This window comes from Protopterus annectens, chromosome 2.part0, assembly GCF_019279795.1.
Source record: "Protopterus annectens isolate FY-2018-M chromosome 2.part0, PAN1.0, whole genome shotgun sequence".
Classification (NCBI taxonomy): Eukaryota; Metazoa; Chordata; order Ceratodontiformes; family Protopteridae; genus Protopterus; species Protopterus annectens.
Window position 1 is genome coordinate 1,700,016,475 of NC_056728.1, and position 15,570 is coordinate 1,700,032,044.

At 40.5% G+C, this 15,570-nt stretch overlaps 1 protein-coding gene across 1 annotated transcript in view; it reads right to left on the reverse strand.

Annotated features, from left to right (window-relative positions):
- Positions 1-15,570, reverse strand: part of HSPA4L (heat shock protein family A (Hsp70) member 4 like) — a 2,148,355-nt gene that overhangs the window by 178,084 nt on the left and 1,954,701 nt on the right. Inside the window, exon 17 of the mRNA XM_044061754.1 lies at positions 4,740-4,859. Within this exon, the coding sequence (XP_043917689.1) occupies positions 4,740-4,859 (120 nt within the window). The remainder of the gene's footprint in view (positions 1-4,739; positions 4,860-15,570) is intronic.

The window sequence follows — 15,570 nt, forward strand, 5'->3', positions numbered from 1 at the left end:
TACCAGGAGCGGCAAAGTGGAGGTCTCTAAACCTTGGAAGGAGGTTGATGGAGGATAAACTGGTGGAGTCCTTGGAGAGGAAGTCTTGGCTCCAGGAGGGAGAGAGGTCTGCATAGGTGTGGGGAGACACCTGGCTGCCAAAAGCTGGTCCACCAACCTATGTCGAGTTCGGAAAGACTCCTAGAAGAATGGCTCAACATTCCCGAAGGGGACTCAGCCCTATCCAGAAAGGGGCTGGGGAGTTGACCCAAGAACGGGTCCACTGAAGGGGAATATCTAGTCTTGGGAATTATTACTGGATTGACTTTCAGCACCATAGGTTGCTGTGCAGAAGGGGAAGCCGGGACCGAATGAGAAGAAAGTGCTGGTGCTGCAGAAACTGTTGTCGGTGCCAAAGACGTTGTAGGTGCCAAAACAGTGGTCGGTGCTGAAGAAGTCTGAATCTGTTCAATAACCATCGGCACTGATGGAGACTGAGCCACTGTCGGTGCCAAAGGTGCTGATATTGTCACGTTTGGTTCTTTGGCTTTCGGTTCTGAGGAAACAGTTGGAACCTGCGACTTTACCTCATGTGCTGATGGTGATGTCAGCACAGAATGGCTTCTTTTCCTGATATCTGGCTTAGAAGATTTTGAAGTCTCCGACTTAGAGAGGGCTTCACTAAAAGAACATTTCAACAAGCCTTTTAAGATGGGTTTGTTACGCCTCTCTGCTAAAGTATGGACGCTAAAGCCCTGAAAATTTTACAAGTAATGCCAAATGAGGGGCACCCAAACAGTACATGCAAGAAAGATGCCCATCTGAATTGGGCATCTTTTTATCATCGTCCTGACATTGCTTGAAACCAGATGTCCCCTTTTGTTTTTCTGCCACATTTAGTTCAAACACGCACATACACTCATGCACACGGGTAGAAAGGAGATAAAAGGAAAGGAGCTTTTTTTTTTTTTAACAAAGTCTACCAACAATGGTACAGTAGAAATACCCAAAGGGTAAAGAAAGTGAAAGGAAAAAGATACCAACAATGGTATCCAAAGACTACCAATGATAGGAAAGGAAAAGGAGGGAAGGCCTGTTACCAACAATGGTAAGTAGAAATACCTTTAGGTAAAGGGGTGGGTAGAAACAGCAGAAAATAAACAAACACTCACAAAAAGGAACGGAAAAGTATTCAAGAAGAAACAGAAAAGGCTTTTTAGTAAAATCACTAGAGAAAGCACTAATAAAGTACAAAAAAATGGAGCACTTGGACAGTATCAGCTGATGTGTCCAATTTTCAGAGCGGCAAACGAGATGTGAGGTAATGGGAAGAGGGGTATTGTGGGTACAGCCTTAGCTCGAGAGATTTTGGCTGGCATGAGCTAGAATCGAACCCCCCCCCCTTCTGTCAAGAATGAATGAAGACTGACAACATCAGACTGTTTAATTAGCTTTCTTCTTATCAGCAGGTGTTTATATTACCTTTTACCAAAGCATATAGGTCCCCTCTCTATGACCCAGGAAACCCATACCATGTATTTAAACTTACTGAAAATACTGATCCTCCAACCCAAAACCACATTCATGCGTGACTTTAATCAACCCACTATTAACTGGGAATCCTATACAACACCAAATGTACAAGCACAGAGATTCCTGGATTTTGTAAACACAAACTCCCTGGACCAGATTGTCAATACACCAATAAGAGGTACAACCATACTGGATCTGGTCCTCAATAATATTTGAGAGTGCTGCACACCCTCTAATGTAATGTCTTCCCTAGTAAGGTCAAACCACAAAATGGTCTCCTTTGAAGTAAAAATAAAATCTGGGCCCCCAGCTAAACATGGAATATTCAGGAACTACTCTAAGACTAACTTCTTGCTATTAAGTGATAACCTGGCAAAATTCCAAGCCCCCATAAACCCTAAGAACACTAATGTCTATGTAGAACTGTTAACAGTAACTCTATACAAGCATGTTAACAGCTGCACAGAGGCAGCTGTACCCACCAGGAAGAAGTACAAGACTCAGAAAACACGCCCCCCTGATGGAATCAAAATCAACAGAATGTACAATGGAAGGAAGAAAATCATGGCAAAAATTAGGAGGTGCAGCAACCAGGAGGATAAAAGCACTCTCATCAAACAAACAATTCAGAGGACAAATGAAGTCTACCAAAGCCAAATTTGAGTTAAATTTGGCCTCCCAGGCCAAGTACAACCACAAGGCATTCTTTAGCTATGTCTGCAACCTCAAAAGCAATACACAGTTGTGTGCAAAGCTCTCTGTAAATGGAGCCATCTATACTGAGCCATAAGATAAAGCAAACCTACTGGCCAATAAATTCAGCTGCAACTTTACCCCTCTCTACCACTCAATCTTCCATCAGGAAATACCAATCAAATATAACTCCCCCTGCTATCACTAGGGCCAAGAACACCACATCAAAGGGCCCAGACAATACCTCAGGATGCCTTCTAAATAGCATGAAACATGACCTATCAGGCCCTCTGGAGTTGCTATTTAAATGTAGACTCCAAACAGGCTTCATGCCTCATGAATGGAAAACAGCAATAGTCATCCCTTTGCACTAAGGTGGCCCATCTATAGTCCCTGCAAACTACCGATCCATAGATCAACTCAGTTTGGTTTCGTCAAGGGCAGCTCATGCCTACGTAACCTAGTGGACTTCTCTGAGAAGGTCACCAAAGCAATGGATGAGGGCAAAATGGTTCAAACTGCCTACCTTGATCTGGCCAAGGCATTAACGCAATACCCCACTTGGGCATTGCTGACAAACTCAAGAAGGTAGGTACAAACCTGTATGTCACCTAGTAGATAGCCAAATGGCTCACAGACAGGACCCCAGGAAGTTAAAATTGGGGATTCCACCTCTACAAAGAGGCCAGTCATAAGTGGAGTCCCTCAGGGATCAGTTCTTCTTGGACTGTTCCTTTTTGGCACTTTCTTCTCGGAAGCCAAGACCAATGTTACTGGTCTCTGTTTGAATACATTTGCAGATGAGTGCAAATTTGGAGCTGTCACTGATTCTTATACTAACACAAATGTTCTCCAACAAGGGCTGACACAGGCAAATAACTGGTGTCAGAGCCATGGACTAAAACTAAATGCCAAGGAATGCATAATAGTATCCTTCATGAAGTCATCCACCCCTGGTAACTATCACATTGACAACACACCTCTTAGAGTTGACCCAGTAGTCAGGGACCTAGGGTCACACACAGACAGTAATATAGTCCTTGACCACCACATGTCTACAGTAGTGAGGAAATAATTCTATGTTGTGTAACTTATAAACAAAGGTATGGCATGCAAGTCCAAGGAAGTTGTTGTTCTGGTGTACTTGGCATTCATCAGACCTATCATGGAGTACAATATCCCCCTTGGTATGTACTTAACCAGGCATATCCAACAGCTGGAATGTCTACAAAGGTTCCTCACTAAAAGAATATAGGGCGTAACTAAAACGCCCTATGCAAACCGCTTCAAGGCCCTATCCCTGTATTGTCTCCTACAAGCTTTTGAGGAGATCTATGCCTGGCATACACGGCTTTGTCAGCCCCCACTCTGATGGACCTCATGCATATCCACAAAATAAACAGCACTAGAATTACCTGTTGCAAAGACTTAAACCTTACCTGTGATATAAACAGGACCTGCTGGAGAGACAGGTATGTATCCCAGAGACTACCCCATCTGTGGAACAGGCTCCCCATCCAGGTGAAGCACAGTTACTCCCTAACGCAATTCAAGTGCAACTTGGATAATTGAATGGGGAACAGGAAATTCATCCCTGGTGTAGCACCTATGTCTCTAATGAACACAGGCAACCTGTAAATGGTTCATCTCCTAGGCATCTCCCAAGCCCCTGCTTACACTCATCAAGGGTATCAGAACTTGTCAGAGATTTGGGATGCATGGCCAGGCTTAACAAGGCCCTTGAGGTTGTTAGCCTAGTAAACACCTACGGACCTGTTTAGAAACAGGGTAGCCTTTAACCTGTACTGATCTGGGCTGGCTGCATTTCTCTAATAAAGGTTATGGGGAGAAAAGGAAAGTGAAGAGCAAACGTAAACACAACCTTGTGCGCTACAAGAACTACCTTTAAGTAAGTGATGCAGCTCTCCCAAAGTAAACTAAGCTCAAGTCTGATAATCGCAGTATTAAATAAGTGTTATTAAATATGTCCTAGAATACTATATATTTTAATTTCACAAAGACAACAACATTTTAAGATGTCTATATACTGCTGACTAATACTAAGATCTGTGGAAATCTGGCTTGCAGTAACCAGTGGTACCAATTCCAAATGCACAACTTTAGAGCACCGTTAATTTCCTTGCTGCATTATGCTAACTCAGACTAATAGGGCAAACCTATGCCAACACAATCATGTAATATCTTTGCAACTAATGCTCAAGAGAAACTATCCAAAGTATTCAATAATTTGAAATTTGTTAGTTAAACAAAACTACTGGTTGCACTGTTTCTTTTTTAAATCTATTACTTCAAGTCAGCAGTTTTTTTTATTTCGGCACAAGCTGCTTTCCTTTTGCCAACTATGAGCTCAAAGGCAGGTATTAGGTTTGCTGCACTACCCATTCAGTTTTGAAAACTTGAATTATATATACCGAGAACCGAGTCTGAGCCATACACCAACTTAAGCAGTGTTCAGATCTGAGCCCATACCTCTAAGTTTACAGTTTCACATAATCAAGCTGCGTAATAGCTACCTTGTTTTTGTAAGCCTCCACAGTCTTCATAAAAACTTGTATCTTCCTTCCCAGCTCATCAAATGCTTTCTGCCGATCTCCTTGTTCTGAATATCGATCTTGTACAGGTTGACAAAATTTCTGAAACAAATGTGAACACAGTGGAAAATGATTAATAAGTGAAAACTTTCAACTAATTCTCAGCTTTTATGTTTAACTATAGTATTTCCTCTCTCTGATGGATTATATGGGGGTGGCATAATTGCTTTTCAGAAACCGTATTTTCAACAGGATTTTCAACACTGAGGATACAAGTCGTGCATGTGCAAAGTACAAAAAATACTAACCTGCATGAAAAAAAAAACAGCACTTGCTTTTCACAGATTTTTCATGAAAAAGCCTCATAACTAACTAATGAATAATCACAATGCCCTATCATGTACATTATAAAATAAAACAAGACAACCTTTCAGGTTTATTTAAGAAATATCACCAAAAGCATTACATCTTCAAAACTCCAAGTTGTGGGACAACAAGAGAAAGGAAGGTAAGATGGGAAAGTTCAGAAGTTAAATAAAGTTGTGTTAAACAGAGCTAAGACACAATGAATAGGGAAGAGACACAAACGCCAGAGTGAGACTTGACATCAGTACTATGCCAAATGTGATTAGCTAAAAGGGAGGTAAGCAAAACAGTTCACTACTGTCAAGACTGTGCATTCTGGATGTTTTAAGCACCCCCAACAGAAACTAAAAACAAAGAATTGAAAAAAAAAAGCTTAAATAAATGTCTCCCCTCTTCCTTTTTCAACCTCATTACCACACTACACCCCAGTCCTGTGAATTCACACCCAAAATGAATCCTAAATATTCTGTCTGGTAGATGGTAGCAATTCAAAAATGCTTGAGCATCAGAAAACAGCAAAGTAAAACACAGGCTTTTTTTGATCTTACATGTTTGGCATAAATTAAAACACTGACAGTTTTCTGCAGTCTGATTAAGCACATTTCTTCAGGTTGATGTACCAATAAATCATAAGATTAAGGCTTATTCAACTTCTATGCCTTCTTTTCTGTTTTTTTTTTTTTCTAAATAACGTCCATCTTCCCCATGAGAGTATTACAGAACCTTGCACTAAGCACAAGGCACTGATGCAGGTGGTGTGAGGTTTCCTTGTTTACTCCAAACTTCATTTTTGTCTTCAGTATTTCCTCACCATTTCGGAGTGCCATTGATTCCCTCAGTCATTCCAGAAAAATCTAGCTTGAAGTGTCTCATGTTTTTTTTTTTTTGTTTGCTTTGTAAACTATCGCCGAATAGCAATCCTATCACCTTTATCCAAAATATTAGAAAGAGTTGTTCATACTCAGCTAATACAGTACCGCTGGAATAACAACCTACTCTCCATATCCCAGCATGGCTTTAGACCTTCCCATAGCACCACGACGGCACTACTATCATTCACCAACATAGTTAACTACCACAGAAACAAGGGTCTATTTGTTTCTTCCATATTCCTAGACCTATCAAAAGCCTTTGACATGGTAAACCACAGTGTGCTTCTTGACACCCTTATCCACCCTAAATATAAATCCTTCCTCTATATCATGGTTCAATAGCTACTTATCTGCCCGTTAGCAAGCAGTCCTATGGCAGGACCAATTGTCCCCTGTTACCAGTAACCATAGGAGTCCCTCAAGGATCCATCCTTGTCCCATTGCTGTTCTCTCTACTTACAAATCAGATCTCTTCATCTTCTCCCACTGCCTCAATAGTACAATATGCAGATGACACTACCCTCATATGTGCTGCCCCTACCCTTAGTGAACTGCAAGCTCTTACCCAAAATAACTTCACCCTAACCGAAACTTCGTTCACCAACATCAAACTTCTTCTTAATCCCCCCCAAAAAAAACTAATTCTTTTCAGCCCTGGCAGAGCTCCTCCCCTAAATAATAATTTCACCATTAACTCCAAAGAAAGCATTCAAATCAGTCCAACCACACACACTAAACTGCTAGGCGTAGAAATAGACAATAACCTGAGGTTCGACATCCACATAGCACAAACCATTAAAAAAGCTAATAAAAAACTTGGTCTCCTCTACAGAAACAAACAGTTTATGACAAAAAGCACCAAAGTAACCATCGCAAGGATTCATCTTCTATCCTCCCTCCTCTATGCCTCTCCCATCTTGACCAATCTCTGCCAAACTGATCTAAATAAAATGGAATCTTGCTACACCAAGACTGCCAAGTTTGCTACTGAAGCTTCATATAGGTACCACCAGTGTCTATCCCTTAAGCAACTCAAATGGCTTGAATTGCCTCATATACTTCTACTCAATCAACTCTCTATAGCGCACAAACTCTACTACCTTCCTGAGATAACTCCAGCACTTCAGCACCTAATTCAGCCCCATATTCCCTCCAGTGCCTTAAGATCTAGTAACCAGAACCTTATAACTGTCATCAAACATAAAAGCGAAGCTGTTAATTCCCTCTTTGCCATCACATTGCCAAAACCTGGAACACACTACCAAGCCAAATAACTTCTACCACCTCCTTTAGTCAATTCAAAAAACTCCTGAAAACCAACTACATAAGTAACTGGCTATGCTCCTGCCACTCAGCAGGCTAATCCATACCAAGAGAATTTGTCAGGGTACAGCTATGTATAAACACTTTCTCCCCTGAAAGATTCCAAACCTGTATACATTTACCTTACAAAACTTATAACTGCAAAAGAAAACAAAATGTACCTCTGATTGTCTACTGTAAGAAATATTAATCACTAGCATGATGTCCTGTTGTGTGAATATATATATATATATATATATATATATATATATATATATATATATAATATATATATATATATATATATATATATATATATATATATATATATATATACACACATAGATGCTATATGTATGTTTGTTAATCACCAGCATGTTGTCCTGATGTGTATACATGCCATATGTATGTATGTTCTACTTCATTTTAGTCTCATGTAATGTATTGTAATGTGGACCTTTTCTCCCCGGGCCTCCGCTAAAAGTGGACCTGTGTCCAGTTGGACTTTCCCGGTAAACAAATGTAAAATAAAAATAAAATAAAATAAAATAAATAAAATAAGTAAGTTTTGTCACTGCCCGTCATCAACTGAAAATAATTTTGAAATATTAATGAAAGACTGAGACACTTCCAAGAAGTCAATAAAGGGAGTCTGAGTTTGCATGCTGTAAACATGAAAACAGCACTAAAGACTAGAATACATCATGCTTGTTTGGTCGAGCCCAAACCACAATGTTCAGGATTGTAAGAACTGTGTTAAATTTAAGAAGGCTACCAAATTAAGTTGACTTAAAGCCTTACATTCTTATTTGACAAAGCAATTTTATAAGACAATGGACAAGAAGAAATAATTCTCCAGATGGACAGAACCAGCAGAAATGCAGAAAATGTAGATAATTCAGAACACAGCTGAATTTATTTAGGAATGAAAGGGATCTGTACCAAGAAAATCTGCTTGACAGCATATTTACCTCTTCTTTTCACTAACAGAAAACTAAATTACAGTGTCATGAACAAACTGTGAAATAAAACTCAACGTGACCTAGGTGGGGTATTTTGTGTACATAACATAAACAACTGTGCAAAAATCAACACTAGGGCTTGCCCCATTTCTACCCTGTCACCAACCTCTACAACTAAAGTTGTTGAGACATCTTGCACGCTATTGTTTTCTAACATAAAACTACAATATCACTTAAAACAGGCAGCACATTTTACTTCCGATGGCAGAAGATCAGAGAAAGTTGTGGGTTCTAGCTCTACACCAAGTGCCAGAGTTAATATTCGAGTGCTGAGACTGCAATAAAGAATAAATGGAGATGTGGCACTCCTGAGATGCTGTCTGTCAGATCAAATATTAAACAGGGGTCCCATCAGCCTGAGATGGTGACAGCTCAAGTTAATGTAAAAAAAAATAAAGTTTTGTGGACAATCAGTGTCTATTCATTTCAAATGCAGGACTTAGCCACAGGATCATATCAGATCAGCACTGATATTTTCCCAAGATTCCAGATACCCCAACTGCATAATGCTCTGTGCTTACCCTCAGGCTGCAAGCCAAAGATGCCAACACTTCTGTGCAACAATCATTGCCATAAAAAAAAAAAAAAAAAAATATACACACTAAGCAATCATCCAGCAAGTCCCCAATCCTTGGCATGGGTACAGTAGGTCACAGTATGCTGAAAAGGATCAAGCAAGGTCATTCTTAGATCTATTCTTATAGTAAGTATGCAACGTTCAAATCAATGGTGATCTTGTCCATCTTCTTCAAATGCCCATTCTGCCCTTCAACCTACATTAGCTCAAACTACAAAATTCATACTGATGTCAGGCCTGTCAAAAGGACATGAGGAAGAGAAATCCTTTTTATGTTATTAAAAGCAATATAAGACTAGCTGTGCAGCACAACTCTCTGGCAAACCTCATCTACATTACAGCCTCCAAATGGATTAAAGTCCAGCTATGGGGGACATGACTCATTCACTCCAATGGAGCTCAGGAAGTTTGCACTTTAACTTCCAATGGGCGGAGCCTAAGCCTTTTGACAGAATCAAACTATGTCCTCACATTTCAAACAAATGTTCACATTTCTAGAACCATAGGGGTTATGAAAGAAGTATAAATGGCAAACCCTTCAGCACAAATTATTTTATAGTGGTAGTATTCTTTAGGTTCTAGGTCTTAAACTGAATATTATAACTCACAGTAAACACAGTAACTATTACGTTTATAATATTTTGTAAACAACTTACAATAGCTCAATAACCACTCAAGTTATACACATACTGTCAGCAGCATTTTATTTATGTAGCTGAGATCTTTCATATGAGGCTAAGTAGTTCTGTCTATTACTTCGTTGTTGAGTTATTTAGAAAAATGTGAAAATTATATCTATACAAATTAATATAATAAAAACAGTTAATATCTCTTTACCTGCATTGGACAGAGGTCAGATATTAATGCAGTTGAGTTTCCATTGGGTAAGCTTTAAGATGAAACATTTTAAAACTTTGTACATGGCATGGCTTTGGAGTTATTGATGCAAATATGAACAGGCAATATTTGACGGCTAGAGGCTTCAGCAGGAGTTAACTGCAGATGAGCTTGGAGGCGTCACTCAGATGTAATGGAGAAATATTAGTGCAGTTGATACACCTTCACCCTTCTCAAGCCATAAAACAAGACAATGTAATAAATTACTTATTCCTTAAAAGTATCCCAAAAATACCATTACACTAGGTGCCTCCATGATGAAAGTCATAGGGAATTCAAATTTCAGTTAATACAGTCTCTCAAAGACTTCAGGAGATTTAACCCTATCTCAACAACAGTATTCAGGCGCAAATTAGTTAATGTTCTTCCAAATAATCTCAGCGATCACTGCATGGTTTTCTCTAGCAGTCTATTAAAACACAAAGATTAACACCTCTAATAGTCACAGGCAGGTCAGTTTCAGAGTCTAAAGAAGCTGATCTCCACAATCTGATATCAGTGACTGGTCTCCGTTATACAGTAAAGTACAGTTGTGTAAGTACACTTACCATAACATACAGGTGTCTAAGTAAATTTACCATAACAATAGGTGTTCAAATGATAACTGCTGAAGTAATTCTAGCTATATGGCTTATATGCTACTAAGAAGAGAACAGCCAGCCAGTTTCCAAAGTTTAAAGGTACCTTCTACACTCCCAAACCATTGGTAAGCTCAAGCTGAGTTGACTAAAAAGGCAGGTTTGGGTGCCAAGCCTTTCAGAGCTTTCATGCCATCAGAGAGAAGGAGCCTAAAGCCCTCACAAGGACAATGCTAGGAAAATAAAGAAAGGGTCTTCACCCTGGTAACAAAAACATACAACAATAGGGAGGAAGGAGGGAGGGAGGGAGTAGCCATTGCAGTGATCATTTGAGCTTCTAATGTTATGTTAAGTTTACTTACACAAATGTACTATGTTCATCATTAAGATCACTGTTGCAGTAGCCTTTACTATATAGGTAGATTACCATAGCTTAGATTGACTGGGAAATTGAAGACAAGGGCCCAGGAGCCCATAGAGAATGGTCCTAGCAAAGCCTGTCCTACACCTGGAAAAGGAATCTAGTTTATAATTCTTTGTAAACGTATGCACAAAGAACTAAGTTGCTGCTTCTAGAATACTTCTAGAATCCCACCCTTTCCAAGAAGCCATCAATGCAGCAAGATCCTGATAGAATGAGCCTTAATTCTGTTTGGAATTTCCTTGTTGTGGAAGGTATAACAAAAAGTAATAGCAAAAGACAACAAGTTGGAAATAATCTGCTTTGAAGTGGGCTGTCCATTATTCTTATCTTCACAAGAAATAAACAATTGAACAGAGTTCTTAACGATTTTATTCTATCAAGATGGTACCTGAAATGTATGTGGCATACAAGGCATGGAGGGGCTTTTCCCTTAGTTTTCGGGTTCTGGAAAGAAGCCAGGGAGATGGACAGCTTGGCTTAAAGTAAACTCTAACACCATTTTACGCATATAGTTCTCAAGCCAACCCTATCTTTGTGGGAAATGAGACAGGGCTGACCTACAGCAAGAGCTTGTAACTCAGATACTCTTCTCCCAGAAGCCACAGCAATGAGTAACACTGATTCCATGTCAAGAACCTCAAGTCATCTTGATTTCTAGGAGGCTAAGTATGCAGCACCCCTTTCAAAAACATTTTTGAGTGAGACTGCTTTGAAGAGGGAGATCAATGGACAGGCGTGGTGAAATGGCTGACAAATGAAGCTTGATAGGGGAATAAGACAAGCCAGAGGATAGTAACTGATACAAATAATGCAGAAGCAAAGAAACAGTAGCCCTGAATGTGTGTTGCATCCTCTCGTGGCAGCAACTATGTTTCATTTACTAAAATATGATTTTCTAGTAGCAGGTTTTTTTGCCTCCTTTGATACCAGCTGGACATCCTCAAAAGACAGGTGCCAAAAGGGTATTAAGATTCTATCATACAGGCAAGTTAGCTGCAATGGTGTGGGGTTCGGATGTATCAAACACCCATTTTCTTGTATGAGTAGGTTCAATCTGTGAGAAAGCTTGTGGTAATTGCCCCTGGCCAATTCCAAAAGAAGAGAGAAAGTACAGCTGTGTAAGTTCTACTTACCACTAACAGTAGATATACGTAGAATACACTACCTTACTGGCATGTAGGTAGAACTGCTGTGTTACCCTCCCTTTGGCAGTCTCTTAAAGCTCAGAACTCCTCCGCCTGTCTATGGGTGTGAAGGACTAATCACCTGGCAGCACTAGGACTGCCTTTCTAATCCACAGGGTTTTTAGAGCCCAACAGGAAGAGCGCATGACAAAGCAAGCTTTTCAAACACCTACTGTTCCAAACTAAAAACCATACAGACAGACAATAAAAGGCTGCTAAACAAAACACAGCAGCAACTCCAAGAAACTATAAACAAACAACAAAAGGAGAATGGTGAGAGGTTACTGCCAGGAAGGCAGTCTGTTCTATGAACATCTAATGTTACAGAGAAGTAGAACCTGCGCAACTGCACTATGTTCAAGAAACACACTTCCTTACCAGCATATGGGTAGATTCCCAAAGCTTACCCAACCTAGGATAAGGGTCCAGAAGACACTAGAGAATGGTCCTTGTGAAGCCTGCTCTGGTTCTAGAAAAGTCTTCCAGTTTGTAGTGCTTCATAATGGTATGGACAGAGGACCAAGTTGCTGCCTATAGAATATTTCTAGAGTTCATTCCTTTCCAATACGCCACTGAAGAGGAAAAGGCCCTGGTGGAATGTACCTCTACCCTGCCTGGATTTGCCTTGTCATGGTGAGTGTAACAAAAAAAATAAGACCAGAGGACAACTAACATACAATGGCTTGCTTAGACATGGGCTGAAATTTTCTTTCCCCAGAAAAGGAAATAAAAAGACTTTTGGCCTTCCTAAAGAGCTTTGTTCTGTCAAGGTAGTACCCGAGTTGCCAATGCACATCCAAAGTATGAAGTATTTTCTCTTCCTTATTCTTAGGTTCTGGAAAGAACACAGGGAGATTAATAGACTGAGAGTTAATTTTGAGAGCACTTTGGGAATAAAAAATGGATTAGTGAATAACACAGCCTTAGCCCTGTGGCAAATCAGGTAAGACTGCCCCACCAGGAGAGTCTGCAGCTCAGAAACTCACCTTGCAGATGTCAGAGCAATAAGCAAAACAAGTTTTCCACATTAAGAACTTGAGATCAGCATGAGCTGCCGGTTCGAAAGTTGGTAAGGTAAAGTTTTTCCAGAACACAGCCGAGATCCCATGAAGGAGGAATTTGCCTGCAAGGGGGGCTCAAATGCAATATTTCTTTCATGAACTGTTTTACCAAGGGGTGGGGAGGAGGAGCTCTATAGGTAGATACGCAGAGAGTGCTGCTAAATGCTCCTTAATGGATGCATACGATAAGCCATCCTGAAGCAGCTCACACAAACATTTCAAAAACAGAGGGATATTAACCACAATAGACCCTATATTTCCATTTAGGCACCACCACCACTTAGAAAACTCATCTGTTTGGAAACACACAATTTTGAAGTACCAGCTTTTCTGGCCTCCTTTAACACCTGTCACATATCCTAAGGAAGCAAGTACCTAAACGTAGTCAAGACTGAATCATACAGGCTGTCAACTGATGTCTCTCCAAATCTGGGTGCACCAGTCACCCTGAGACTGTGTGAGCAGATCCAGAGTGTGAAGAAGTCAGTAGTAATTGACCTTGACCAATATCATTAAAAGGGAGAACCAAGGGTGCCATGGCCAATAGGGGGTCACCCCCAATGATCTTTGGTGTTTCTCTCTGAGCCTTCAGAAGTACTTTGTGAATCAGTGGAAAGGGTGGAAATGCATACAGAACATTCCCAACCATGGGAACGAGAACGCATCTGTCCTCCAAGCATGGCTGCAAGGATGTCTGCAACAATTTGAGGATTCCCAACATCAGGACTAGATCCTGGAACACCACTACCACGAGCTTCCACTCATGCCAGTCTGCCCAGGATCTGCTTAGTCTGCCTGCCACAAAGTTCTGCTCTGATGGGATGCATGATGCCTGAAGAGTCAGGAAATACTGAGAAGTTGGTTCCCAGGCCATCACTGTCAGCCAGTATACAGGGTAAGACCTCATACTCACTCACTTGTTGAGGTGCCACATCACTGTGGTGTTGTCTGTAACCACTCGAAGAGGAACCTGCAGTGTATAGGTGGTGAAGCACCTTAAAGCCGTGAATCACAGCCGTCTCCTTGATACTAATAGGCTTCTGTGCATCCTTGGGTATCAAAGTGGCTTGCACTTGTATCCCCATCGACACAGCTCCCCAAGCAAAGTTGGATGAATCTGCCTGGCAGACTGCATTGGCACAGGAGGGGAGAATGGAAGACCTGGATTAATATTCAACTGTTCTCTCCACCACTTTAACTCTTGTCTGATGAAGGGCAGCACTGATAACTGAGAATCCAAGGGATAACAGTATTGGGTCAAAGAATTCTGTACATACCACTTGAATTCTTCTCCCAGTGGTATCACGAGAATAACTGTCATCAGTTCCAGAATTTTTAGCAATTCTCTCGCTAAGGCAACATTCTTCTTGGAGAATTCCAGAAATGCCTAATAAGACAGGATTTTGTCTTTGGGGAGAAAAGCCACTCTCTTGCTGGAGTCGATTAATCACCCCAGAAAGATGAGTCTTTGTGGGGGTGTTAGACATAACTTTAGTAGGTTCAACTTGAACCCTAGATGGGAAAGTAAGGCTGAAACCTTCTCCAGTGACTCCAAACACATGGACACAGACTCTGCAAATCATATAAGTACAGAAAAATGTGAATGTCTCATGTTTGACCATGGGCCACTACCACAGCAAGGCATTTGGTAAGCAACTTGATGTGTAGTGGATAGCCCAAAGGGCACTACAGAAAACCTATAGTGCAAATCAAACACAGCAAATCTCAGACATCTCCTAAAGAGATGAGCAATGACAATATGATTACATAGATCCTTTAAGTCCAGGATCACTATGAAACACTGGTCCAGTAAAAAGGGAAGCAGTGTTTGCAGGGTGAGCATCTTGAACTTGGAGATCAATGTATTCATAAAGGAAAGGTCCAACACCAGTCTCCACAGCAGCTCTTTTTTGGGAACCAGAAAAATTCTGGAGTAGAATGCTCTCATCTTTCCTAAGGAAGGACCGATTCTTTGACTCCTAAGTCCAGCATTCACTAGTGAATAGGAGGGAATAACACCATTTGGTCTTATGAATGAGGTGGGAACCCCCCTGAAAGCTGTTAGATGTTCTTTCCACTGCCAATTTAACCCCTGTCAACAATGTTCAACAGCCAACAAGAACTTTGTACCACTGCTAAAGGCACCGATGACAAAAATAAAAAACTGCAAGTAAATCCTTCGGTGGACCACCACAGCTCAATATCTTAAAGGCATAAACTTTAATCAACACGCTAAACACGTTAAAAATAGATAGATAAAACAAGCAAGAGCAGAATTATATAAGTTCGATAAGCACTTTCGGCTGTGTTAGCCTTCACCAGATCGTATTTTCTGCTTCCTGCTCTCAATCCTAATCCTTTGATAAAGCCTGTCTGATCTTCATGGATTAACATAGGGAGAAAGTGTTTGATCCTGTCTGCATATATTGCCGTGAGCATTTTGTAATCTATGTTTAATAAGGATATTGGCCTATATGATGATCATTGTTTCTCATCTTTGCCTGTTTTAATTATTGGAGATATCAATGAG